The sequence below is a fragment of the Theobroma cacao genome, chromosome 7, assembly GCF_000208745.1.
Source record: "Theobroma cacao cultivar B97-61/B2 chromosome 7, Criollo_cocoa_genome_V2, whole genome shotgun sequence".
In the NCBI taxonomy this organism is placed as follows: domain Eukaryota; kingdom Viridiplantae; phylum Streptophyta; class Magnoliopsida; order Malvales; family Malvaceae; genus Theobroma; species Theobroma cacao.
Genome location: NC_030856.1, coordinates 1,374,627 through 1,402,311, shown reverse-complemented (window position 1 = coordinate 1,402,311; position 27,685 = coordinate 1,374,627). Strand labels below are relative to the sequence as shown.

Below are 27,685 nucleotides of genomic sequence, written 5' to 3'. Positions count from 1 at the left end.
AGAATTGTTACAATCCTAGTTACCACTACCATGTAAAATCAAACAACTAAAAGCATTTGCAAGCCAAAATGTTCAAAATTTTGCAAGCCTTTGCAACCCTAAACCCTAAACCATTATTTTTTTAAAATTAAATTCCAATTTAAAAGTAATCATTCACTATTGAAAACTAAAGAAAAAAAATCCCTGGAAACAAAGGGATAAAAGAGGTAAAAATTATCAAGAAGGAAAGAGGAACCGACGTCGTTTTAACTGTTTCCTTGCTGAAACCTGAGAGGCCGCTGCCAAGAGCCACATCTAATCTTCAAGTGAGGGTGTGTTTCCCCAAAGATGAAAATGAAATGTTACTGAAAGTCTCTCTAAAACCCTAGAACCCTTTTTCTCTCTTTCCTTCTCCCCATTCCAATCCCCAGGAATTTCATTTGAAAGAAAGAACAATTTTTTTTGCAATATTTTTGGTGTCTTTTTTTGGTAAAAAATGGCGACAGTTCAAGTGACAAAACCCAGGGACTTACTATCAACAACATCTTCTTCTTCAGTGTTGTCTTCAAGGCCGAGTTTTTCTTCAAAAAAGCCCTTGAAAAGAGGCTGCTTGAGGCGTCACCGTTTTGGAGGGATAAGCTGTTCCTTTGCTCCAATGGAGACTGCCAAGATAAAGGTGGTTGGTGTTGGTGGAGGTGGAAACAATGCTGTTAATCGGATGATTGGTAGCGGTTTACAGGTTGGTGTTTTTCAGGTTTTCTCAATTGGGTTTTACTTAAAGTTTGAAAATTTTGTGACTTTCAAGCTTAATAAGTGTCATTTTTTGAAAGAATTTTGTGTTTTTCCCACCATTTTTTGGACTCTGAAATTTGGTGTAAACTATTGAAGTGGTTTTGCTAGTGGGTTTTAGCCTACATCTTCATGTGATAAAAGTTGGGAAATCTAAGCTCTTTCTCACTCAAATATTTTGTTTCTTGAAGCCAATTTCAAGTTTTCCATGGTATAAACCCACTGCCATTGTGGCAATTAGTGATAAAATTTGAGGGACTTTGGTGATAAAATTGTATGATAGTTGCCACAATGTTTTGCTTTCATGGAGGCAATTACTGATGATATTGCTGCTTTGTTTTGGAATTAGGGTGTTGATTTCTATGCGATAAACACGGATTCTCAAGCACTATTACAGTCTGCTGCAGAGAATCCACTCCAAATTGGAGAGCTCTTGACTCGTGGGCTAGGTCCGGCACTCTTTTTTTATCAAGAAAAATCATGATTTTTGTGATTTTATGTATGGCTATACACTTGGCTTTGTATTGTGTTAATGATTTGAATTAATTGACTGAAATATAGGCACTGGGGGAAATCCGCATTTGGGGGAACAAGCTGCAGAGGAATCCAGAGATGCCATTTCAAATGCTCTTAAGGGCTCAGATCTTGTCTTTATAACTGCTGGCATGGGTGGAGGCACTGGGTCAGGTGCTGCTCCAGTTGTTGCCCAGATAGCAAAAGAGGCTGGTTATTTGACTGTTGGTGTGGTGACCTACCCCTTCAGCTTTGAAGGACGGAAAAGAACCATGCAGGCATGTGCATTTAACTTCTTATATGAGTTCTAGATAATGGGGATATTATCGTGAAAGTCTAGTCTATACGTTAGCAGTTGGGTTATGCACTAAAACCATGATAATAACTAGGTATATAAAGTTTCTGTCATTTTAATGTTATAGTAATTTTGTCATATCTATAAATTTGCAGGCTCTGGATGCTATTGAAAAGTTGCAAAAGAATGTTGATACTCTCATAGTGATCCCCAATGACCGTCTGCTTGATATTGCTGATGAGCAGACACCTCTTCAAGATGCTTTTCTTCTTGCTGACGATGTTCTGCGCCAAGGTGTACAAGGAATTTCGGATATAATCACGGTCAGTGATTCTTTCATATGCCAAGCAACATATTCCTAAAATAAGACTGTTTCAAGAAGTTTTAGATTCTATATAAACATTCTAGTTAACCATGCATGACTTTGCTTATGCAATGACTATTGACTAACATATAATGATAATTTTTCCTATCAAGCATTTTCTGGATTCAACTTAGTATCTTACTGAAATTTCTTCCATTCTTTTTTGTAGATACCTGGATTAGTGAATGTGGATTTTGCAGATGTTAAGGCAGTCATGAAAGATTCTGGAACTGCAATGCTTGGGGTAGGAGTTTCCTCTAGCAAAAACCGTGCAGAAGAAGCGGCAGAACAAGCAACTCTGGCCCCTCTAATTGGATCATCAATTCAGTCAGCTACTGGTGTGGTATATAATATTACTGGAGGAAAGGATATAACCTTGCAGGAGGTAAACAGAGTATCACAGGTACTTATGGTGTTTGGAGTGATTGATTTCCTGTTTGCTGATTTAATAGGAAACTGTCTTATCATCTTTCTGAAGGATGAAATACATTCCATATTACATTCTTCTAAATTTTTGGGCTTTCTTACAGTCTATAGATATTATCAGGAGTATTCTCTGTTTTAATCTGTATTATTTTTTGTGAATTTGCAGGTTGTGACAAGTTTAGCAGATCCTACTGCTAACATCATATTTGGTGCTGTTGTGGATGACCGCTACAATGGAGAGATCCATGTGACTATTATCGCCACGGGCTTCTCACAGTCATTTCAGAAGACGCTATTAACGGACCCCAAGGCTGCAAAACAGATTGACAAACTAGCCGCGGGTCAAGAAAGCAAGGGAATACCCTTACCGCTCAAATCAACGTCTCCTTCAACTGTTCCTTCGAGGTCATCTCCACGGAGGCTATTCTTCTAATTCCTTTGATCTCCCCTTTCTTTCTTCCTTCTTTTTGCTATTATCTGTGTAATGATTTTGAAGCTTATGTGTATTAGATGCCATTTGTTTCTATGTTTCTGTGCCCTGCAAAATTTCATGGGTTTTCGGTAGTCCAAAATAGATATTCATGATTGAATAACACAAATTAGTGTTATGACATGATCTTGAAAAGCTTCTGTTTTTGAGGTTATGAAAATCTATCACATGGATTCCATAAGTAAGAGTCATGATACATGTTCTCGGATAATCGAGTAATCTGAGGTGGATCAGGGACATCGACAATAAAGAATTTTGACAAAATTTCTTGTATTTCTGCATAAACAATAACCAAGTAGCCTACATCCTTTGAGAACTACATAATCTATTTATGAGCAAAAAATTGGCTTACAAGATATATACAATCTATAGTTTCAAAGGAAGGAATAATTTACACATTCTTGTGAAACAATTGGCTTTGGAGGTATAGTTTAATCAAAGGAAGATGGAAAGCTCGGGTTTGGGGGTAAAGGACAACATGCTTTCACCAAAAAGTTCAAATAGTGATGCTAGCAAGTTCCCAGCATGTGTGTCCTCCTTCCAAGCCTGAGCTAAAACTGTTGAAGTCTTTAAAACTCGACCACTGGCCTCCCTTCCCGATATGTTATCATTTGATAACTGCCGTGATATTGATGATACACCAATGTTGGAACCTCCCATTGTGGCGGAAAAGCCACCAACTGCCCCTTGCATGTCAACTTGCATGGAATTTATCGGCATCATACCACTTGCACTGTCGGTAGCCATTTTCTTGAGCGGTGGTTGCTGCATCAAGTTGTCTGTGCTTGCTTTGCGTTTATCTTGATTAATCAGAAAAAACCAAGATAGTGCATAAGGAAGAAGGAAAAATGAGACTAGTGGATCAAGTATATACAAGTCTATGGTTTGAAGAAATCATACTTCTTGTCACAACTTTTCCACTGCTTTTCCAGACAGGACGATTTGGAGGGGCTAGCAGACCAGGGAACATTTTAAGCCTATCATACATGCACAGCCCAGCTGCACGCTGGTAGTGGAAAATTTTACAGCATTGTTAGTTCTGCTGCAAAGTAACAGCAACTGCAAATCAATGCAGTGATGCACAAAACCTGGTATCAAATTGGATAATAAACTCACCAGCAAGGCACCATAAACACACCAAGCTTCATGCCTTTTTATTTCATTCTTCTGCTTCTCAGGCTGCATTTCTGGTTCAAGGAGTTGCAAATATGCCTCAAGATTTGGTAGTATAAGTAGACGAACCTATCGAAAGCAGAAACCAGAGGCATTAGCAAAACATATAAAAAAGAAAATTTACAGAAAAAAAAAATGCAAAAGTACTATGTAAAAGTGATGCATGATTAAGATATCTGCAGAGAAAATGCAAACTTTCATTTTTGAAGTTATCAATTTATCTTTTCTTCAGATCTTGCAGACAAGAGTGATGAAAACAGCCTTTCTGGAAGAAATGGGCAGAAAATTGCTATCCTTGCAGTATCTTTGAAAGTAAAAATGCCACAAAACAGGTATCTTATTATTTTGCTAGTACAAGTATTTGAGAATAGAGGGTACCACGCTGGGTCCAAGGGCTGCTAAACCTCGAAGTGCACCATAATGCTGAGGCAATGTTTTTGTTGGGTCCAAAAAAGCATGGAGCAGAGTCCTTGTCACACGTGGCTGAAGATTGTGATAAACATGCCCAAATCTACAAATATTGACCGGTGAGAAATGTATGTAACAGTTTGCATATAAAAGACAAATCATGTTGGAAATTAAGTTTTAATACTATCCAAATTCAACCAATTAGCTAAGCACATCTAAGTATATCATAGTAAAAAGAGTAGCCAGAATGATCAAGAACAGACATGCAAAGTAAGATGCTCTACTATATACATCAAGGCACATAAAACAAATCTATGTATCCTGCATATATAAGCATGTTCAAACCTTTGTGTTGCATGTGGAAAATAGCATAAAAATGAATATGCACCTGACTTTGAAGTGGAGGTCAAGTTTACAACAAACTATTGGAAAAACCAAAATTAATAAACTTGGCAGGGACATTCTTTGTTTCAGCACTGGAACGTATTTACTTCTACCATGGGGTTTAATATGTACCTGTGAATGTGCAAGTAAAAGAGAAATCAAATCTTCACCTTTTGCATATTGATGCCACTAGCTTTGCTGCGAAGTTTCTAAGTTCCCAGTGATTGTCAGTGAATTTATTCCCTAATCTTTTTGCAACAAGGCAGGTAATAACAGATGGCATCAATTGGTGTAACTGAAGAAATTTTCAAAAAGAGAGAAAAATCAGATAGGAAGAAAATAAACCACAGGAAATTAGGCATTAGTTTGGGTACTTCTGAAACAATTGAAACAAAAAACTCACATAAGGTTCAATGTGTATATTTTCATTCTGAACAAGGCTCCAGGCAACACGCATCAATGCAAATAAGAGACGGAAATTATTTAAATTACGTGCAACCTGAGATAAGTGTGGGAAACATGTAAGCTTGAGGTAACCAAACAAACGTTCTTCTGCCATAGACATATTAATAAGGTAGAAAGGATCTTCAAGATAACCTCATCAGTAATGAAATACGTGAAATAAGGAGTTAAAGGATGGACTCCTGGGTCTGTTGCCAAGCTCAGTAATGCTCGATTAAAGACGACAGAGACAGATCTATTCAAAGTAAGCTCCACAATTTTCTCAAAGTAAAGCTGCATAGCAACCAAAAAAGTCTGTTAATATCATTCATAGCACAAAGTCTTTCAAAAATGTTCCTAACATAAAAAGAAAAATAAATTGTCCAACATACTTGAAGGTCTCTAGATAATACGTGCTTAACAGGTAATTTAACATCAACAGAAAGTCCATCTTCCTTGTGTTCAGCCCTTTTGCCATCAGAAGGTGCTGCAACGAAAGCAAAATGCCAATTTAGCATACAGATGATGATAAGTCTTAATAGGTAAAAACGGATAAAATCACAAAAGAACAGAAAACACAAGTGTGTAGCAAAAGCATCTGAATTTCTAATCCAAAAGCTGTTATGAACATAGATAAAGTGAACTTCCATTAATTGTGGTCACTTATTCCATCAGTGTTAACTAAGAAAGTACCTTCAACCGAAGCATTTTCTGGAATTGCAGGTTGAACGCCTTCGATCGCTAGCCAGTGAGAAGTAACAGATGTCTCAAGTGGCGCTTTCGATAAAGGTGCTTCAATCACCTGCATATGTTAGGCACCATACGAAGAATATAAGCAAAAAAATGCTTTAGCCACAGGCAATTACAATGAAACTTCTAACGTTGTCTATAATTTCTTACTTCTTTAAACTCCACATCCTTGTCATCAATGTAGAACAAATCCTTATGCCCAGCAGCTCTTTTGAACCGTAGTGGATCACGAGAGGCAAAGCCATATATCGGCTGATGAACATAAGCAAGAATTAAACTAAAAAACTCAAACTTTCCATACTCAGACCAGCTTTGTGGATTAATACACATGAACAAGAAATTTTCGAACAATTCCGACAAATCAAGATGCGACACATCATCAAAAATCATACTAAGAAACAATACCAATCAGCACTATTTTCAAGTAACAAAAGAAAAATATATGAAATAATTTACAGAAAGCAAATGTACCTCCACATTTCTAAGATTAAGAGCATTGTCCACGTCATCAGCTGTCAGAACCGTCCGCCGCGAATGGCGCATGCATTTAATCGCCTCCTGCATATTAAACACAAAATTAAGCTTTCTTTTAATTTAAGAAATCGGCAAAAAAAAAAAGATTAAAACTTTACCTGCATGATCTCGCGAACGCGATATTCGACATCAGGAGCGAGGGCAAGGGCAACATCTGGGGACAAATTGGTAATTCCAATGCTCTGTGCTACCACTTCAATGGCTTCTTTTGGAACGTTGCTCATTCTTAACTTCAAATTTGAATCGTGTTCGTATAAATTTGTTGCGTTAAAACAAAAAAGGAATTGTCTTTGGAAAAATTGGGGGCAAATAGGAGGGTGAATTGGGATTTTTAGGGTTTAACTGCAAGACATGCAGAAAGAGTTACTGGATTGGGCCTGGCCAGTTTCAGTTTTGGGCTCATCTGGAGCTCAATCTAGCCCAATAAAAGGTTGAAAAAGGCTTTAATAGTAGAAAAGCCCTTATACTGTGATCACCTTTTCAATTAAGTCCCTCATTTTTTTTATTTATATTAAAATGAGCTCTTAAACTTTGATTTGTATACAATACACCCGAAACAGAAAATTAATTACCATCAAACCTGACACCAACTAGCATTTTATGCCGGACGTGATATATGATCTAACAAGTTGGCACTTTCTGACCATTGCCGTGGGCAGTTGACATGACCTGCGCAGTTGGCCATGTCAGCAGCTCTGATACGATTAATGTCGTTGTAAATTGATAATTACCCCTTTGAAGAAACAACATGAGTCCAAATTTGCTAGACTAATTTCCGCATTCCATTAGATATACAGTGATGCAATGACACTTTCAGAAAACATCAGACAAGCAACTGGGAATGTTGCTGGTTGCAATGCTTTAGATTTCAACAGACAAAAGAAGAAGATTCAATAAATAGTTAAAGATGTGCCCAACAAGACTTAAATTACTTTGTAAATTTACAAAGTTGTTCTGAACGGCTCAGCATTATCTTCACACAAGCAAAGCACCAGAAAGATATAAAGAGAAAAGGATGAGAAAGCAAAATGAGAAGTTTCCCAACATGGAAGTAATAATTGAGAACCAATTCCACACACGACACACACTAAACAACAAGCTTGCAAGCAAGCTTGTTGTGTTTTTTGGCTGTTGTTGTTGGTATTACAAGTATTTGATCAGTAAGTATATGGCGACAACCAGAATCACGATCCCGATAACAGCTAAAAGCATGCACATACACGAACAACCACCTTTCGTACGCTTGTTCAAAATTGCCAGGTTTTTCTGCACTCTCTGTTACAAGAAAAAACACGACGAACAAAGAAAACATAATTCTTAGAATCCATCATGATAGTAAAATTTCATTTTGGTAGGAAACTAGTGATGGTAAATGCTCTAAATTTCAACTATTCTGGACTATAAGCTGCAAGTAAACACTTGCATCTCTTTGAACATGTAATATTTCACGTAATCTATCATTGCTCACACCACCAATGAATCAATGGTCACAAGCAATATGAAGGTAAAGGAAAATGCAACATTATCAGCAGTTACCATATTGCTTTATTTTGCTTCATTTCAAAGTAGCCAAAGAAAAGTCATAACCCAATCGGTTCCAACATAATTCAATAACCAAAGCCTATAATTCTTATTTTATTCGAGGAGATCTTTATCTATTTTAAATACTGCTTGAATAACCATGAATTCCTTCCTTCACCCCTGATGTGATTCGTCTCCAAAGAACTCCCACCACATGTCATATTCTATCGATTCTGTGGCCGAAATTCATTGCCATGAAGTGAAAATAACTAGGATGCATACCATTTTACAGAAATGCTACTTGCTACTGGGGTGTACTAAATAACTATATCAAACAGCAGTCATTGGATTTTGTTTCATTCAAAAATGAAAGGAGGATATAGTGCTATGCATATAATTCAGTGTTTTACCGCTAGGCGAGAATCAGTAACATCCACATGTCGGTCCAGATCATCCTGCACAGAGGGAGCACAAGATAATGTAAAGTTTACAGAAGATGAATCAATTGTTTCTAAGCACTAATTTTTAAGAAATACAAGGCAAACGACTATAGAAGAAATGAACAGAAAACATACAATGAGGCTGGTGTGCAGATCAAGTTCTTCATTGACCGCCAATGCAATATGCTTTGTGCTTACTACTGTCTCCTCCAACTTCTCAAGACCCTCATCTTGCTCTGCTTGAACAAGAAACCCCATAAGCTGAGGAAACTCAAGCCATTATACAAGCTAGCAGATGCCATTTGAAACTAAATCAACTTGCCTTTCATTATTTGCCGTTGAAGACCAACAAGGCCAGAGTTATCCAAACCAACTGTTCTACTCATGGCATCTGGCTTAATTTCTGGCCCCAGCAAGCTATCTCTGTTAGCGAAGTTTGACATGTTGAATGCAGAAGCCATATGGTTCGCTTTGGATCTCAAATTTGCAACCATGTCCTTGCGTCGATTCATCTCCTTCTCTGTTCTGTGACAAAAATACAAAGCATCAACAAATAGACAGAGTCAGTTTATTCTTCATACTAAAAAAAATTCCCAATTTGCAAGAGAACATCAAAGTACCATATCTTATAAATATTCCAGAAGACACATGATCAAAATTACACAACTCAACATCAATTTACTCCTACATACACCTCACTTAAGAAGACTTACAAGGGCCTCCCAGTAGGTCTAGATAAAAGGGACTGCAATCCATCTAGTCTAGTCCCTAAAATCGTAATCTTCCTTCTTATTGCAGATGCATGACGCTGAGTTTCTGGTCCTGATGCAGGTAAGGAACTCCTGTCAGATATCATGCCATTGATATCATCTGCAATTTTTACAGCTTCGTTATATTCTTTGACCCATGGGTCTGAAGAAGATGCCATTGACCTAAACAATCACAACCAAATACAATCAAGTAAAGAGCTGATATAAATGACCGAAAAAAGGACTCAATATCCAACCAAAAGGCATAAATTTAAAACACTTGAACATCATTCAGACAATGAAAAAAGAACAGATCAAAGCTAACTTAAGCAACAATGAGCTTGCATAACCCTTCCCTTTTATCTTCTCTGTTTGATGGCCTCTTTAGAAGAACCAGAACATCACTCACGGGGAAAAAGAAATTCTTCATACAACTGAGTATGAGCTTAGTTATTGACAACAGAATAGATATCAAGAAAATCCCAATAAAATTAAGCAATCAAATTATACCAATTGTCCTTCTTGTAAAAGAAACTTCATTCAGAACCGTCAACAAAATTTCCCTTTTCCTTCAACTGATGCAACATTCAGCTTAATTCTAAAAAAAACCCATGTTCAATGGCTTCTTAAGAATCCATACTTAAACCAACAAAATAAAAAAAAAGAAAAACCCTTTTTTGAACTGGGTATGAGCTCAATCACTCAAAACTGGATGAATATTTACTGAAAAAGCCTAACAATTAAGCAATCAAATCAAACCCAATTGTCCAAATAAAGAGAAAGAACGAAACTTGATTGAAACCCCATCAATAAAATTCACAACTTTCCCAAATTTGATGGAAATTAAACAAACACCACACCATAGAATGCAGAATTCAATTAAAAAAAGCAGGAATTCAGTAGTAACTTACAATGAGGAAAAGCTAAAATTGGAATAGTTGTCGATCAAATCCCCCAAAAGAAAACGAAAACCCCGAAAAGAGGAAAGCTTTCAAAGATCGGTGGGAAGGACGAGATCGGATTGAACAAAAAGAAATTGAAATTTACCTGAATTTGATCGAAACTACGATTGTTATAATCGTGGGAATTAAGGGAATGAAACGGCGGCGTAGAAGCTAAGGGACAAGAGGCATAAGCAACATCAAACACGGTAACGTTTGTACGGCCCCGTCGTCGTCGTTTACCACATTATTACACCCATTTTTTCCTTTTTTTTTATATATATATAAGAGAATTCCAAAAAAGGGCATCATTCGTTGTCTCAAAAGCACCAATTATTCTAGGCCACGTAATTATTTAATTTCATGTCAATTTTCATATACCAAAATGTTCGGCAGTGTAGTAGAATAAGACTGTATACTTAAATATTCACACCATCTTTTATTTATGAGATATTTTTGTAAGATAAAATTATGAATTTTAATATATAAAAACGGATAATACCTTAAGTATTGATGTGGACCGTAACATGGAACCAAAAGGGATGATACGTTACAGGTTGACGTAAATCATGACAATATAGATTATAGCAATGTTTATGAGCTATGGTAATTGTGCAAAAAAATGGAGTGATAAGTAAAATGCATGGAATGAGAGACTTTGTAATGATTTGTATGAATGATTGCAGTATGATGGATTTGGTATAACGAAGAATAGATTTAGCAAGAAACAATTGCAGTCAAGGTAACAAGAATGGATCAAGGGCGAAATCGCCAAGGACCCAATGTTTTTCCTGGATGAAATAGGTGGCTTCTTTCTTGCCCTGCTGCGCAGCCTGGAAGAGGAGAGTGTTTCAGTCTCTTTGCCTTGGCCAAGTTTACCATCACCAGGGAGATCGCTTTTCTGGGTAGTACTGGACTTTAGGTAAGACCAACTTAAACCTCTTTTCTTTTGTTCCTTTGTCATTAATTGGTTAATCTGTTAATTGTTTCGTAGATGCAGTTCTTTGATGTTAACTTTTGTGGTTATGTATAGGCTAAGCAATGTTCAAGGAGATTCCAAGTTAGATGTATAAAAGGGAGCATGCTCATCACTCTACTCCTGCTAACAAAGCAATGGATTCAAGTGACAGTCAACCAGCAGCTCAGCAAAGCCATCTGATGCAGCCGAAGTCTGCTGCACAAGTAGCTAAGCATCTGCGGGCAGCTGCAATCGTAACATCAAGCGCTTGAAAGGAAGTAGGCAAGATGCTTCAATTCTATGTCAAGCAGGGAAGGAAATCCTGATGAGATTATAAGCGTGAACGCAGCACACTCCAATAAATTAACCTTTTGCTGAGAGGGTAATGAACCTGTGACACAAATCCATGACCAAGGCACAACAGGAGTTAAGCTAAGTCTACATTGCAGCTGCAACTAAAGTCTATCCACTTTGACAGTAATGATTCGAATGATCAAACAATTATCCATTTCATCAGCTGAATATTCAAAGCAAAGTTTATCCATTGAAGCTGTTAAAGACTTGAAATGTTTAAACTCAATTGGATTGCACTGATCATCATTGTGTAGTTCAAATTTAAATGTAGATAAGCCTCATCACCATGTCATGTAACCTGTATAAGTATGTATATACTACAGTACGTCAGTGAATCAGGTCCTTTATTCATCTATGAAGGAAAGGAGGAGATGATGCCTGATCAAACCGAAGAAAGTGTGCCATATGTGGATAGTAAGGAGGAAGAAGCAGAACAAACAGGACATCTTGATAAGCTTCCTTTGGATCTGCAATCTTTGGTCGCTAGCTGCCTCATGTTGCATGACAATATGAACTTTCGTTGGACAACTACCATAAGAAATTGGCGAGAAATTCTCTACCTCCATGGCTTATGTCTTGTAAGAAGGGCGAAGGTAAATGCAAGTTCATTGATTAGCTGCAGCCAAGAAAGATATCCAATGAATAATCCTAACAAATCAAAATGAATTCAGAACGTGCTACTCAAGAGAAGGTTAGTGCCTGATGTTATCCTTTTACAAAGAGAACTATTCTTCTGAATTCTCTTCTTGTTTTGATTTCTGAGGGCATTGGGGAAGTTGTTTCACTTTTGATTGGAAAGTTCTTGGCAAACCTCAAAGACCTTGCAAGTCATTCAATCAAAGTTTTCTTGTAGAAGGAAATGGGAAGCTCCTACATGTGTTCCTGGTTTTTCATAGGAAAATGGCTCAGAGTTTTCAAGTTGAATCTCTCTGCAATGGTTTGGGTTGAATCATCTTCCTCCACCTTAGCAACAACAGGAAGAAAAGAAGAACAAAGTTTGCCTTAACCAGGTTTTAGAAGGTGTTAAGGAAGACATTTACAACACAAAAGAACAATTACAGAGTGGTTGAATTCAACCAAGGTGGTTCTAACATATGTAATTATCCATGAAACCAGGGTTTCCAGTTCTCAACAAAAGAAAGTACTGACAACCAGAATTACCAGAACATGTAATATCCTCAAAAAGCTAATTACATACAGTTTAAAACCATGATACAGACAGGAGATGCTCAAAGAAAAGAAACCTCTAGCAGAAAGTAGATGTTCAGACAGTCCTATTCCATTTTACAGGTTTCAGACACCAGCTAGGCTTTCTACATAGTGACATACATGGTACCATTTGTATTGCATACAATCATAAACATTGTTGGCCCTCCAGCTTGAGAGCAGTTTCGAAGTGTTCAGCCTTGGATTGTGGGAGATGATCTTGCCAGGTAGCAGCAGCACCAGTTCAACGTCTTCCTCTACCTCTCCTCTGATAACGCCTAGTATAGAGTATGCATAATACTGAACCTGGAAGTCCTCCGGGCTGTTCTGCGCCAAATTCGGGAACTCATCTATGTATCTTCGAGCAATCTCAGGGAACTTGGATGCCACATTATTGAGATTAACTCTGTATTTCACAAACCAACGAGAGTAATCAGGCTTCATCTCGAACACACGAAACCTTGGTGTGCTGATGGAGTCAACTTCAATCAGATGTAAATGGCCACGACATTCTCCAAAATAGGGAAACCTCTGAGAGCTCCAGAAACCTGTTGGTCCTGTCTGCATGCGCGGCATTGTCATTGTTTTCAAGCTTTCACTGTCAACATCAAAGTAAAGGGAAACATCTGTGGGGCTGAGCCAGTGGATTGCACCATTCCAGAATACCCCATGCTCAAAGTCTGTGTAATGGGGTGCTTCGAAAGGACCTCCAGAGAGGGTCCAAGCTTTAGTTTCTGATGAAAAGATCTCAATCTGATAAGTAGGAGAAACAAAGTGTTCAATGTCATTAAGACCTTCCTCACCATGCAAAAGATTATTATCATTTGGAATTGGGTCTTGCAAGTTGTTCATCAAGACACAAATGACCTTATAATGGGTCGATTTTGGAGGATCAAAAGCCAAATTAATCCCTGCCATCGACCTGTTTGCAGTTGCATTAGGTAGAGGAACAGTACCGAAACTCTTGGTGCTGGGATTACAGACACAGTAAGTAAAGCCAGAGTTATTCTCTGCAGAACTAAAACGGCAGAGAAGAAGCAGCAATCCATTGCAAGACTGCAGGATTTCAATGCCTGAAGCATTGAGAAACGAGAGAGATGGTACCTTAAGCATGTTCTGATCTTTGTCAAAGTTAAGGAAACCGAAAGGGCTGCCATAGAAGTAGAGGCCAGAGGGTCCAAGGTTGACATGCAAACGGATATGTTTGACAGCAAACTGAGGATCAGAAATGAGGGAAACCCATCGTTTGGAGACGCATTTGGACTTGAAAACAGATTTCACAGGCAAACGCAACAGAATCTCTGTCAAAAGATCTTGGTTAGACGCTACCATCTCAGCTGAACACGTTTGGTTTTCTGAGTTATCAGTCATTCTTATCTCTCTTTCTCTCAAAGTCTGTTGAAACAGGTGAGGTTGTGAAAGTGAAAGGTTGAAAGAGTAAACGTTGGAGGAAAGATGGTAAAGAGCAAGAAAATTGGCTTGTTTTGACATGTAATGTAATCCACACGCGGCATCCATGCACGTTCAAGCTAGCCAACCTGGATTGGCTTGAAGAAACGTTTTCAGACAATTTACAAGACAAAGTTAGAACCCCGTCCAACAGCAGCCTCTTTCCTTTTTTTCACTTGCAGATGTTAGTAGCAAAACTTGATTTGTTCGATCTATCAAATCTGTCCATCATCTAATCCAGTTCAGTTAATCAAACTTGGGCACTGGAGATCAATCCAAAGATAAGTTCTAAGCTCTATCTGACATTTTCTTGGTTATTTTGTTTACCTTTCCGGGACTTTCAAGGGGTTGGTTTGTGTTTTTACAGCAGACTGAAGGTAAACATAAGCAGTATCTTGTACACAATCGTAGTAATAACAAGAGGAAAAGTATAAAAATTAACTCTGTTTTTGAACCATTCTTCAATGTATCTCAACATTTGACAGTTAGTAAGGAATGTTCAAAGTTATACAGCAAACAATTTTCTGTTGCAACTCTTTTTACCAACATGGAACAGTTTGAAATGGGAAAAAGAAATGGGCCGAGCAGCCCTTGATTAGATTAGATTGACATATAACATGAATTTCCGGCTGAAACAGAAAATAAAAAAAAAAAAGAGAAAAAAATTGTAAATAACTTTGATCGAAAAATGGATGATAATTGAAGAAGAGGGGTTGGTTTTTCCTTTGTCCCCATTTTGTCCTAGGGCCCCGGCCGGCCGGTGGTGGAAGAATTTCACGGCACCAACCAGGGTTTCATTGGGGATTTTCCATCAGAATCTGAAATCAGGATCCACATCCATTGCCCAAGCAAACTTTGCCAGAAGAGACTTGTTGAATATCTGTGAAGCAACATAATAAGAAATGAAACTCAATTGACTAATGCATTATATTGGTATACGATCCTCTAGAACTTCATCCCAGCAAACATAGCAAATACTGTTTACCTTCTCAATGGGAACTTCATGCCGCTTGCACCATGCAACTGTAATCCTAGGGTCAAGGTAATTGATTTTGGACGTGCCCAATGCCACGGTTTTTAGATCCTCTTTAGTCTGCATGTCCCGTTCCATCTTCTCAATCTTCGCATTTGTTTGATCTATCTTTTTCTGTATCCTGCATATAAGTTGATGAATCAATGAAAGGGAACATACGTGAAAATTATATAAAAGGCTTAAGAAAAGGGAACAATCTATAATACGCTTGTGGGGTCAAGTTCCTCTTCTGCTTCCCATCAGCATCCTTCAATGGGGGCTTCCCTTTCTTAGCCCTGTCCAAATCAATTTTTAGCTCCTTTAGAACACCCTACAAGAAACAAGGAAAAGGTCAGCCTAATGGACGGAATGGGAAAACACCAAATTGTGAGGAAGAATTATTGAAATTTGAAACCACCATATGCAGGACATATCCTAAATGTGTGAAGTAGAAAAGACACAAGGCCCAAGAAGGAGCTAATGAAATTTTGCAATTTTAAATAAAATATGGAAACAGTCTATCACCAATGCAAGCAAAGACAGGCCTGCATGGACAGAACATACATAGGGAGCAAGCAGAGAATCCATTAGTATTTGCTAGTTGGTCTACAGCCTTCCATGCCAACAAAGCACTACTACCCCAGATAGACCTTGATAAAAATCCATCTAAATTTTCCAAGAAATTTCTAGAAAGAGTTATTACCTTGAGTTCTGTTATTTTCTCAGTCAACCTTGACATTTGTGCACTATGAGATTTTGAAATACTACGCTGATGATTACAAATGATTGCAACCTGTAGCAAGAACAGTCAAAATTAAAGATGGCAAAGAGGCAACCCAAAATAGATTCCTATATTAGCTAAACATCCAGTAAGATACAGTCTTTACCTCTTTGTTTGCACGCTGATAAACCACTACTTTTTCTGCCACATCCCCATCTTTGGTTTCTTTATTCAACTGTCATCCAACCAAGGAAAATCCAAATAAGAATAAAGTTAAGCAAAAAATGTAAAAACATCTAATCCAACCGAAGCACTCAAGTATTAGAAACAACAGAAAACTCCATAAAGCATTAGAATTATACAATGGTATTCTATCATCAAAATTGTTAATCTAAAAGACAAACTCAGTATTTCCATGTGAAGTATTAACAGTCTTAGTATCGTTCAAACATCAAACATAAAAACAGGATGACAGTCATCAAATATATAACTTAACAAAGTTCGTACACTACTTTGAAAGCTCTCATAAATTGTTTATATATCACAATAACCATTCTTTTACAATAAATTTCTCTCACATGCTTACCAATGACTCACAACTAGGCTATGCACAACATACATGTATGCATGCCCATTAGCAGTAATATGCACGTCTCACATATGGGTTGCAACATACCATCTCATCCAATGTAATAGAAGCATTATAGGTACGGAAGACTTTTGCTGTAAGCCCAGGCATGAGTTCCTTCAAATGAGCATTTAGTTTACTAGTATCAAGCTTGTCAAAAAGATCATCACTTTTGCTTTTCCCTGCATAAAAGAGAGACCATACTCTTTGGCTTAAGTCACATATCATACACTTATGAATCCTAACAGAGGTGGTCAACAACTCACCAGTTTGAAACTGTCCAATGGCCTTGTATACGGGAAGCTCAACCTCAACCGTGTTCACATATTGAATTGAATCTTTACCAAGGAAGTCAAACTAAATAATCAAAACAAGAACAAAAAATTAACACTGGTATCAGCCAGCAGGTAAGTGACTAGCAGCAATAAAATTCTACAAACATCAATTACCAAGCACTAATACAAATTGCACATCAACTAAAATTAACATGTTTAAACTTGCAAAGTCTTAGAAATATTAGGTCCACTTCAACAGTAACCAAATTTAGTAAAAAAGAAATACTCAAAATCTCTTCTTGGGAGCATAAACTGATCATACCTTCAATTTATTTGGAGGAATACATTCCACATTCCCTACTTTAAGTGTGCAGCAACCAACAGTATCAGCTTCATCATCATCCTGCATATGGCCAACCATAACATGAAGAATACCCAAAAGGAATTGCTTGAAAGCTTCTTCATGACTAAAGGTTATAGATTAACAATTGGCTATCAACATCTTTCGATCTAAGTACCTAAATCATTTTAAGTCTCAAATATTTTTAGAGAATAGATTGTTTTAACAGACACCAGACAAAGAAGACCTACATAATATTACTAACAAGCAAAAACCTAGATTAGAAATGGCACAAATCAAATACAAGGGTTGTGCACTATTATTTAATTTGAAGTTGAAAGAGTTAAAAATTGAATAGAGACCCAAAAAAACTGAAAGAAGTTCAAACAGCAACCATTGCAAATGATTTAGTGGATGATGTCAACCCAATTTTGCCCTTCTGCTATACTAGGACCAGCCACTAACATTTTCATAAAGATCAAAAGCAATGCATATAGGAACACCGAATATAAAACCTGGACAACACAAAAAGCCTAATAAACTACATCAACTCTAACAAGCCTTTTCCTCCATTCAGTTCAACCCAAAAAAATTGTTAATGTACTTGTATACAAGTCAAAAGAAACACAAATAAGACAGTTCATTGTACACATGTGACATACCTTCTCATTACCCGCCCTAAGAGCTAATTTATCAATAAGATAGGTAGCAACTGCTATTTGCCGCTTCATGACATCTTTAGTTGTAAAATCCTTGGTATATGCAGCTCTGATGTTCTTGATATAATCCTGCGTTAAAAGCACAAACGTACGTTTATACATAGTTCACTAAATAAAAAAAGCATCATCACATTGCTTATTACCTTCAGCATCCTTGCTTTCTCATATTTTTCCTTGTCACTTTGCCCCTTCAAAGAACTACTAGCGGCCAAAAATACGTATTTGAATTCTTTTGGATTAATGGGATCATTCCAGAAAGCTAACCATGTCACAGTATTGTCATGTTTAATATCTTTCCATCTGCCAATCAAACAAAAAAATCTCAAAATTAAGATAATCCAAATTGAAAATAACCTCCAATCCTTTCAAATAATCTAGAAAATGAATGCTCTATCTCTGCTTCTTAACCTTTCACCAGGGATTGGACATTCCGGAATTGGGGCATCTTTTCCAATATTAATGGTAATGTCACTTGGACGAATACGTCTTTTCAACTTTCCCATCTGATAAGCAACAAAAAAATTAAAAGAACATAATATGAGAACACAGAAAATTCAACTATCAGACTAAATCCACATGATTTTCTACAGCTTTAGAGCTGTCAAGCATGTCAGTAATACCTTTGGATGCTCCCCCCGACCTCGGAAAAGCCCAGGTGGTTCAACTCTGAAATTTCCTACCTGCAATTAAAACAATCATCTGAATTAGCAGCAACTTACATAAGAAGCAGAGAAATATAAATAAATCAAAAGAAAGCAGTTCAATTTAAAAGACCAAGAGGAGATTGGTGGAAGAAGAGAAAAAAAACTTATATATCAATATTACTCTCTCCAAAACCAGGTTTGGAATGTAGATAAGCAGTAACAAATTAAATAAAATCCAAAAGCAGTGAAATAAGTTTTAAAAGGGATAAATCAATTTCTATATTGAGGCTAACTCTTCACCTTTTCCTTGACGCCATCAACAATCGCCCACATAAACTTTTCCTCCTGCTTCAACTTCTCTTCTTTCAAAGCCTTCTTCTCCTATACATACAGCAATTATGCGTAATGATTATTAAACTTAATGATATTATCCAGAAATTGCTTTGAAAGAACATGATGAGAATAGAGATATGTAGGTTCTAAGACAGATATACTACCAGAAGTGATTGTATACATCATAGCCAAAAATTATTTTCAACCAACTTACTTCAGAACTCATCTGTTTCTTCTTCTCTTTCTCCTGCAAATGCCATTCATATATTGGAGTGAAATCACATCTGTCCAAGTCCTTAATTGTATGGTTTTTCCCCAGTAACTTACTCCAATCCTCCCAGAAATTCTTCTTGAACTGTGTTTTACTCATGTAATCTGTATCTTTCATCACTGCAAACATTGTTGCAACCTGCAGAATAACGGATCAGGTTAAGACATCTTGCAGCGAGTCAAATGAGAACTTTGAACTTTCCAGACAATTGCAATAACAACAGAAGTTTTCATGAAAATACAATAAAATATATATACAAAAATCTTTAAATGTTATATATATAGAAAGAGAGAGAGAGAGAGAGAGAGACCTCCTCTTGTTCAGGAGTCAAATCAACTGGCCGCCCATCATACAGCATCTTAACCCCATGAGGCGTATACGGAGATGGAAAAATGACACCATTGTGAACCAAGGTACTCCACTTTTTCTGCCCATCACCGGAACTAGGTGGCACCTTCGTTGACTTAATATATTTAGAGCTTTTCATCTCTTTCTTCGACTTTTTATTTATCTTTTTAAATGAAGAAGATACAACCTTGGTCGTTTTTTGCTTCATAGACGACAATTTACTGTTCGATGCAGTTGACTTTTTCATTCGCTGGGCAATTGGCATATGATCATCATCTTCATCAGCCTTTTCTGCTTTCACTGTTACTTGCTTGGTTTTCATTGTTGTAGGTGCATCTGAAGTCTTTGGCTTTTTAGCAGAAGAGTGATCTGAGGAATTGCCCTTATCAAGAGGTCTCTTACCCGACAGCGTAGAAGAATTTTGCTGCTTGCCCTTCATGATGGAACCATTCTGCTGAATTTTAGAAGCCAGAGGTTTCTTCTCATCACAGTCATGGAGCCTACTACTTGATGTCCCAGTATTGGACTTCACGTTAAACCTCGCCGACAAAGGAGATTCATCATCAGGATCTTCGGCAGACACTTTCACCTCAGTCTTTGGTACCAATCGCCGTGACTGGGCAGGAGCAGAAGTGCTAGCCCCTTTGTTGCCCTGGTTTGAGATCCCCTTAAGCCTGGCACTCAGAGGTAATGAATCATCATCATCATCACTGTTTGGTTCAGTGGTACCTTTAATTGGACTTCTCCCTTCCTTGACAGCAGTAGTCATATTCTGCTTCAATGCTTGTTTTGACTGATCATTTAATGAAGTTGATGCCTTAAAATTCACCACTGGTGACTTCACTGGTAAGGCCTTCGTAGATGAAGTTGATGCTTTTGGGCTCAATATAGGTGATTTCACTGGAGGTGACTTAGAAGATGAGATTGACTTATTCTTTGGGGCATTGGAACTTTGACCGTTGGGAGATCGTACATCAGAGACCTGCCTCCCAGATTGCCCGTCAGACCTTTGAGACGATGCCTTCTTTACTTCCGAGTTTAACTGATTCTGCTTAGAGGATGAGGTATTATTCCTCTTGAACACTACAGGCCCATCATCATCGTCATCATCAAAATCATAAACATGTTTGGCAGGAGCCTCAACAGCCATTATCCAACCACGAACTGTGTTGGCATGTATATCAAATCAAATATCTGATTAAAACAGAATTCCAATTACTTTTGGGAACAAAGCGTACTTTCCATCTAAAACCCTTATAAGTTGGCAACTAATTAAACCAAACAGATTATAATTCCAAATACAAGCTCAATTAGAAAACCAGCAAACCAAATCAAGAACCCCAAACAAATCCCACCAGCTAACAATACCTATTATGCCACATATCCAAAATTCAAAAACCAACCCAATAACTACCAGAATCATCTAAACCCCACAAAGAAAATAAAGCTTTTTTCCTTTATAACCTAAATGCGTATTCATGCATATTCACATATAAATATCCATAAAACCCTTATAGTAATTAAGGTCAAAACAGAAACAACAAAAACAACAAAGAATTCCAAACAAATTCCCTTACATGAAAAATACCCATTATGCCAAACACCCAAAACTCAAAAACCAACCTAATAACTAGCCCAATCATAAAAAATCCACACAAAAAAAAAAGGCATTTTCCATTAAACCCAAATGGCTACACATGCAAACGGTCACAAATAAGATCAAACCAATAACCCTCTACCTAACTTACAATGCCAAAAACTTAAATAAACCTAACCATTGAAAATACCCGATTGAAGGTTCTTCACAGGAGAGCCAATAAAGCTAAACTCCTTGCTTCATTTCCCCCACATAAAACAAAGGCTCTTTTGCTTTAAAAAAAAAAAAAATTCACCAACAGCCTCAAACAGTAAGCTGAAGATAACCCAATTCATAAAAACCTATCAAATTTCAAATTATTTAAGCCCTTTGGGACAAACAGAAAATTGATAAAATAAAAAATAAAAAACCCTAAAGAGGAAACAATTATGGGAAAAAAAGAGCTCAAATAAATGGGAAAAAAAATGGGTTACCTTTAAAACAGAAGATCAAAGCTTTGATAGAGAGTAGATCGAGTCACCTCTTCTTTGTTTTCTTAATTATTTTTTTATTTTTTTCTTCCTCTTATTTTTCTCGTTTTCTTTTCTTTCTTCGGTTTCTGGGTTTTTTTTCTCTTTTTCCCTGCCCTTTCCCTGATTCTGTGTTGTGTGTTAAAATGATAAAGTTACCATCTGATTGGTGCCCTTTTAGGCCTAGTAGTAGTTCTTGGGGTTTTGGGCCATGTAAGATCATTTTGGGCCTATGGTCCATTTTATTTTTGTCCTTTTTTTAAATTTTTTGTTATTATCTTATTGAATTTTATTTTTCGGTTGACAAAAAAGTTTTTGTATTCGAAATTAACATTAATGAATTATGAAGTTCAACAAATTTTAATTATCAAGACAAATTCTCATCGGTTTGTATTGTTTTAAATTCAAATAATTAGGATAGAATTTTAAAATTCAATGTGTGAATTTATGTTCACGTTGTAAAATCGATTCTTTTTATAAAGCATAATTTATTTAAATTTAGTAAGTTTTGCTATTATCTTATGCACTTCTAAGTTTTGATCGGCAACAAAAATGTTATGGGTGCATTGGTTTTTTGATCTTTACGTTGAGATAAAATATTTTTACATATCTCACAAAAGTTTCGTAGTTAAAATTAATATCAAGGAAAGATTGTAAAATAGTTTAATATTAATATCGACAATTATGAAATTGAACAATTTTTAAATATCGATATAAATATGCATCAGCATGTATATGCCTTTGTTTAAATTTGAATAATTAGGGTAAAGTATAAGAACCAACATAGGAGTTTTCATTTATGTTATAAATCAGGGTTTTTTTTAAGAGAACAAAATTGGGTTTTTACCCTTTTTTTTCTTTTCTTTTAATTTAGAAAAAATGAAAAACTTATAAATGAATTTTTATTATTTAATCAATTTTGATAGGATATTTCAATTTAAATCGATTAATACTTAAAAAAAAAGAAATAATAAAATAAATAAAAACCAATTATATGCCACATAATTGTCTAAAAGAAAGGTGACATACAAATTTGACGTGAAAGCTACTCCAAGCTTCAATTGAAGCCACAAAATGGGCTCACTTCCTGTCAAATATCATGTGCTATCTGCTGCATTTTTTTTCTCGATAAATTAATTTTCGATTATCAAATGGAACATTAATAATTTACAAAAAAACATGTCTAATTTCACTAAAAATAAGTTTAATATTTGAAATTTTTTTAATTATTAAAAAAATTAAATAAATTTTTATATTTTAATGTGCTCGATCAAATTTTTATATTTTTATTTTAAATTAAATAAATTTTTATAATTAACGATTGTTAATTGTGAGTAATTAAAATGACATTTGTTATTTTATATTTACGTAACATTGACATGAAAAATAAAAATATCACATAATTATATCATTATGTCATATCTTAATGTCGCGTGATAATACTAGCGAAGTCAAAGTGATAGTGGGATGACGACAACCACCACTCCTCTAGTTTTTTACTTTTTAATTTTTTTTATTATTATATTATAAAAGTTAAGATATATAGATTCGTGACCTTGTATGATTACTCTTGTAATTATTTTTTATATAAAATCTTAAATCCACTCTACAGAGACAGAGACGAAACCCACTTTGATAAAAGTGATGTCAGATGACATCATTAAAGTGTTGAAAATTTTTACTAATTATATTATTGATGTTAAAATTTTATGTATTTAATCATGCTAATTAACTCATTAATTTTTTTTATAATTTTATAAAAAATGAGATTTAAAATTCCAAATCAAAGTAAATTTAGTCATGACACCATTAAAAAAAATTCTAGATCATTCTTGACTGTGTAACAACTGACTACATGGCATCGATTTTTTTTTGACAAGTTAATTTATATTTGACTAAAAATATCAATATCCTTTCATATATTATTTAGAAAAAGGTGTCTAAATTAGTTTAATTACAATTAATTAATCATTTTCACTTTGAATAAAAACCTTAGCAAAAAATCCAGTAAGACCTTGCACTCTCCAATGGCTCTCTCCGCCGCACCCGTCCTCAACAGCGGTGGGAAAAACAACCACATGGCGGTAGCCACCACGAACCCGATCGTCAACGGCGCCGACATGGCCCAATGCAGCCTAGGCTTACTGGGAAACAACCTTTTCACCCCAAACTCCGCAACCACACAAGCCCCATGCAGCACAAAGTACCATGTCACCTCCCACGTGGGACTCACGCGTGTCACGTAGTAGAACAGGAGCTCATGCATCAGACCAGAAACTAGGAAAGCCGCCAGCACCGCCGGAAGTGGAGCCCACTTGGGACCCAACATGTTGTCCGTAAATGATCGCATGGGTTTGTATACGGTGTGGCGGAGCAGATTTGTTACCATGAGGTTCCATCTCTTACCCCAAAAGTCTTGCAATGATGTTGAGAGGTAAGGCTCATCGGACGGCGGCTCGAGTTCCAGCCCCGACGTGGCATGCACTAGACCGTTGGATACACCGAAAATTATGTCTATCAACAAGTACACCATGCAACAATATAGAAGCAAAACAATCTTTGGGTGCACGAAGTGTTCATAATCATGCGCACCGACCAACATGGCAAAAACCAAGGCTTTGGTTGGCCAATTTAGAGGCAATCTAGGATGTTTCGGACATGTTTGTTGAGGTGATTGGGTGCTTTTGGATGATGGGTATTTTCCATTTTCCTTGATTCTTATAGGGAAACAAGCTATGAGGATGAAAATGGATTAGGGAACATGGTGGGTAATGATGAGATGAAAGTGGTTCTTTCCCAAAGGCAAAGAGGAGGAGCTTGAAGTTGCCCAACCAAGACAAGAACAAGGCTGTTAAGCCTATAGGGAAGACATGAGAGAGGAAGAGAGGGAGGATGGTGAAGAGGAAGAGAATTGGGAGGATAGCAAGGAGCCTAAGCTTGCCCTTGGGGAGCTTTAAGGCTACAAAATAGCAATAGCATAGAGATGGTAGAATTGAGAGCCATACCTTGACCAAGGTCTTGATTTCTCCTTCCATTTCCAGGCTTTGGGTTCTTGTGAGTTTCCTTTGCTCATCTACCTCTCATTGCTTTGTTTTTGTGTGTGGAGAATGGATCTTATTCCTTTGTTCCATGCCCAACCTGTAAAGACAGCCTTTTCATTTTTTAAATATTTTACTTTTCGATGGCATTGGTTTGTATTGATTTGACAAAGGGTCCATCTTAGAAGTGATCAAAGTGTGTAATTTTATATTAGAGAATTGATGCAAACTTCTTTTGACAATTTTTCTCCAAAAGATTAAAAAGAATATTAAATTAGCCTCAATCATATAGTTTATTCGATCTCTCAATTTGGCATTTAAAGTCTTCATAGCTAACTTTCGTTCGATATTCTTTTTATATTATTACGTTACGTGTCTAATATCTTTTATAAAACAGACATTTTCTACCTCTCAATGAATTCAAGAAAGTAAATCAAATACATAAATTTTTTATGATAAATAAAATACATATTTAAAAGCAATTGTGACTCACAATTTTTCTAAATATGCATGCTCCAATTTGACCATTTCAGCCATCTTTTTTGACCCATATATAATATCCCCTTTTCTAACTCATCTGTTTTGGTATTTCAAACTTCATTTAGTATAAGCTAATTCTACAAAATTCTTTTACAAAAAGAAAATTAAAGGATTTTGAGAATTAATTAAGGTCACTTACCTTTGAATTTAAGGTCATGATGATTCATGGTTATTCATAACAGTAAATATGTTTTGCATTATTTCTCTTAATAAAATAAATTATACCCAATATCATAAATACAAAAAAAAAATTTCTTTTTTCATTTGATCAAAAATAATACTATATTATGATAAAATAAAGTAAAAAAATAGAATATACCAGTTATTTTGCCTTGGGCCTTGGCTGGGCTGGTTGGCTTTGGATTATTCAACTTGGGCAGCTCAATTTTGACCAATTTTTTTCTATCACATTTGGCCCAAGTTAGGTTGTTAGCTATGGCCCATGATCTAGAGAAGAAATATTGAAAATTTGCGATCAAAGCTAGGATTATTTCTTTTCTTTTATTCTTCTTAGAAAGAGGAGAATATTAGGATCATTTCTAATTTAAAGTAAGAATATAGCTATTAGTATCGAAAAAATCATTAAATTGAGGGTATCAAATTGGAAAAATAACAAAAATTTATCATTAGCACTTATACGAATAACACAAAATAATTATCGATAGTGAATTACGATAAAAAAAGAAACCCGTTATGCATCACTAATTGTATTTCCATAGAAACAAAACTTGGCAAGTTTTGAGGAGGCATTTCAGCTTCAAGGTGGAGATCACACTAATGGAGATTGGAGGATCTACACCTTCAGAATCTTACTGAATTGGCATGAATTGATTGCTAAGAGGTTTAGAGACATTTTCCCACCATTCTTTGCAAGAACAATGTCACAATCTAAGCATTTTTGAGAGAAAAAGGATCTAACTTACTCAGCTATCAGAAGGGTGACTAGCTAGAACTTGAAAAGTTCTATTTCTTTGCAAAACTTGCATGTCTATGTGTTTAGGGTTTTTATAAATACACTAATCCAAATGCCATTTAATTTAGGGTATTACATAGAATATTTTTCATAAATGGGCTTGAGGCATAAGACGTTTTTAGGAATGATCCTCCCTATAATTTTATCTGTTTTTAGCCAAGAGAAAAAAAAATTAGACAAAATTGTCTTTCATGAAACCGACCCATTCACTAGGCTTTGCGCCTCAACCCGAAACCTATTAACGGGTCAAGTATATTTAGGTTTACGCCTCAAACTTACTCATATTTTTTGAACTTTTCTCACAAGACTATTCATCTCTGGAGTATTCTTTACCATAAAGAAAAACGTTTAAGCATTTTGGAGTAGTTTTTGATACACGAAGAAAACCTATGAGCGTTTTGAGCATTTTTAAACATTTTAGAGTGATTTTTGATATATGAAGAAAAATTTTCGAATATTTTGAGCATTCATATTTGTTAATTATGTTGTTAAATGGAATATGGTGTATTGTTTGAAATTGTTGATCTTATTAAATGGAATTCAATAGTTTTGGTGCTTGTTGGGAATTATGTAACTAGTTTTTAAGTATTGCGTAACTGACTTTGGACATTATGTGACTGATTTTTGATAAAGTATTGCGTGACTAGTTTTTGATAAGGCATTGTGTAGCTAGTTGATAGGCATTGCGTTACTAACTTTGGGCATTACGTTATTAGTTTCTGATAAGGTATTACGTGACTAGTTAATAGGTATTGCGTAACTGACTTTTGGCATTGCGTAACTAGTTTGTTATAAGGCATTGCGTGATTAGTTTTTGATAAGGTATTGCGTGACTAGTTGATAGGTATTGCATTACTAACTTTGGGCATTGCGTGATTAGTTTTTTTATAAGGTATTGCGCTACTAGTTTCTGATAAGGCATTGCGTGACTAGTTGATAGGCATTGCATTACTAACTTTGGACATTGCGTGATTAGTTTTTTATAAGGCATTGCGTGACTAGTTGATAGGCATTGCGTTATTAACTTTGAGTATTGCGTGACTAGTTTTTGATGAGGCATTGCGTGACTAGTTTTTGATAAGATATTGCGTAACTAGTTTTTGATAAGGCATTGCATGACTAGTTGATAGGCATTGCGTGACTTGTTAGTAAAGCATTGCGTGACTTGTTAGTAAAGCATTGCGTGACTAGTTCGTAAGGCATTGTGTGACTTAGGCATTGCTTAAAAATTAGTCATGTAATGTATAAAAATTAGTCACGCAATGCCTAAAACTAATTACGTAATAACTAAAAACTAGTCACACGGTGATTAAATCACGCAATACCTAAAAATCAGTAAACTCAATTTTGGGGTTTTATGAATAAATCAATAAACTCAAGAACCTAAAACACATATTTTTTTTTTGCTAAGCCATGAAATTGTGCATTTCATAAAAGATAGGTTACAAAACTCCATAACCCTCAAAAGCAAGAGAAAATATATCTCTATCGAGAGGTCTTGCTCACTCCTCTTATACAAAAACAAAATATATTTTNCAAAATATATTTTTTTACAAAATATTCCCTGAACAAT

General features: G+C 36.0%; 5 protein-coding genes and 1 pseudogene across 9 annotated transcripts; 1 reads left to right on the top strand and 5 right to left on the bottom strand.

The window, feature by feature from the left end:
- Positions 261–3,037, top strand: LOC18593404 (cell division protein FtsZ homolog 1, chloroplastic). Its single transcript, XM_018125105.1, has 6 exons — positions 261–718; positions 1,118–1,217; positions 1,330–1,559; positions 1,732–1,899; positions 2,110–2,343; positions 2,533–3,037. The coding sequence occupies exons 1-6, from the start codon at positions 476–478 to the stop codon at positions 2,797–2,799; spliced, it is 1,242 nt and encodes a 413-aa protein (XP_017980594.1). The 5' UTR covers positions 261–475; the 3' UTR covers positions 2,800–3,037.
- Positions 3,110–6,770, bottom strand: LOC18593403 (transcription initiation factor TFIID subunit 6). Its single transcript, XM_007020613.2, has 12 exons — positions 6,645–6,770; positions 6,484–6,570; positions 6,163–6,264; positions 5,956–6,064; positions 5,655–5,749; positions 5,419–5,556; positions 5,225–5,320; positions 4,992–5,116; positions 4,408–4,540; positions 3,973–4,098; positions 3,757–3,862; positions 3,110–3,656 (listed from the first exon to the last, which is right to left on the bottom strand). Exons 1-12 carry the CDS (start codon positions 6,768–6,770, stop codon positions 3,292–3,294), a joined length of 1,608 nt encoding a protein of 535 aa, XP_007020675.2. The 3' UTR covers positions 3,110–3,291.
- LOC18593402 (syntaxin-51) lies at positions 7,421–10,469 on the bottom strand. Of its 4 annotated transcripts, none has more exons than XM_007020611.2 (6): positions 10,304–10,469; positions 9,221–9,439; positions 8,830–9,032; positions 8,643–8,743; positions 8,478–8,522; positions 7,421–7,821 (listed from the first exon to the last, which is right to left on the bottom strand). In XM_007020611.2, the coding sequence occupies exons 2-6, from the start codon at positions 9,433–9,435 to the stop codon at positions 7,690–7,692; spliced, it is 696 nt and encodes a 231-aa protein (XP_007020673.2). In that variant the 5' UTR covers positions 9,436–9,439; positions 10,304–10,469; the 3' UTR covers positions 7,421–7,689. The 4 variants fall into 4 exon arrangements, with proteins under 4 accessions (XP_007020673.2, XP_007020671.2, XP_007020674.2 ...); XM_007020609.2 differs by having other exon boundaries at positions 10,168–10,455; XM_007020612.2 differs by having other exon boundaries at positions 9,221–9,377; positions 10,304–10,455.
- Positions 12,669–14,549, bottom strand: LOC18593400 (F-box protein At5g07610). The gene has a single exon (XM_007020607.2). It carries the CDS (start codon positions 14,231–14,233, stop codon positions 12,803–12,805), a length of 1,431 nt encoding a protein of 476 aa, XP_007020669.2. The 5' UTR covers positions 14,234–14,549; the 3' UTR covers positions 12,669–12,802.
- On the bottom strand, positions 14,596–21,721 carry LOC18593399 (DNA topoisomerase 1). Of its 2 annotated transcripts, none has more exons than XM_018124945.1 (16): positions 21,526–21,721; positions 19,418–20,649; positions 19,051–19,245; positions 18,804–18,884; positions 18,480–18,539; positions 18,268–18,362; positions 18,003–18,159; positions 17,803–17,928; positions 17,123–17,203; positions 16,792–16,882; positions 16,574–16,707; positions 16,064–16,132; positions 15,880–15,969; positions 15,404–15,507; positions 15,150–15,318; positions 14,596–15,044 (listed from the first exon to the last, which is right to left on the bottom strand). In XM_018124945.1, exons 2-16 carry the CDS (start codon positions 20,603–20,605, stop codon positions 14,976–14,978), a joined length of 2,709 nt encoding a protein of 902 aa, XP_017980434.1. In that variant the 5' UTR covers positions 20,606–20,649; positions 21,526–21,721; the 3' UTR covers positions 14,596–14,975. The 2 variants fall into 2 exon arrangements, with proteins under 2 accessions (XP_017980434.1, XP_007020665.2); XM_007020603.2 differs by having other exon boundaries at positions 19,418–20,619; positions 21,526–21,711.
- Positions 23,486–24,736, bottom strand: LOC18593398 (annotated as a pseudogene).

Coding starts and splice junctions, on each gene's coding strand:
- LOC18593404 (XM_018125105.1), top strand. CDS start 476: ATGGCGACAGTTCAAGTGACAAAACCCAGGGACTTACTATCAACAACA. Junction 1,560..1,731: donor GACGGAAAAGAACCATGCAG/GCATGTGCATTT, acceptor ATAAATTTGCAG/GCTCTGGATGCTATTGAAAA. Junction 1,900..2,109: donor GAATTTCGGATATAATCACG/GTCAGTGATTCT, acceptor TCTTTTTTGTAG/ATACCTGGATTAGTGAATGT.
- LOC18593403 (XM_007020613.2), bottom strand. CDS start 6,770: ATGAGCAACGTTCCAAAAGAAGCCATTGAAGTGGTAGCACAGAGCATT. Junction 6,265..6,483: donor TTAATCTTAGAAATGTGGAG/GTACATTTGCTT, acceptor TATGTTCATCAG/CCGATATATGGCTTTGCCTC. Junction 4,099..4,407: donor CAGCCCTTGGACCCAGCGTG/GTACCCTCTATT, acceptor TGCTTTCGATAG/GTTCGTCTACTTATACTACC.
- LOC18593402 (XM_007020611.2), bottom strand. CDS start 9,435: ATGGCATCTTCTTCAGACCCATGGGTCAAAGAATATAACGAAGCTGTA. Junction 8,523..8,642: donor ATCTGCACACCAGCCTCATT/GTATGTTTTCTG, acceptor CCCTCTGTGCAG/GATGATCTGGACCGACATGT. Junction 7,822..8,477: donor TTACTGATTCTCGCCTAGCG/GTAAAACACTGA, acceptor TTCTTGTAACAG/AGAGTGCAGAAAAACCTGGC.
- LOC18593400 (XM_007020607.2), bottom strand. CDS start 14,233: ATGGATGCCGCGTGTGGATTACATTACATGTCAAAACAAGCCAATTTT.
- LOC18593399 (XM_018124945.1), bottom strand. CDS start 20,605: ATGGCTGTTGAGGCTCCTGCCAAACATGTTTATGATTTTGATGATGAC. Junction 17,929..18,002: donor AGAAAGCAAGGATGCTGAAG/GTAATAAGCAAT, acceptor CTTTTAACGCAG/GATTATATCAAGAACATCAG. Junction 16,133..16,573: donor CTATTACATTGGATGAGATG/GTATGTTGCAAC, acceptor GTTGGATGACAG/TTGAATAAAGAAACCAAAGA.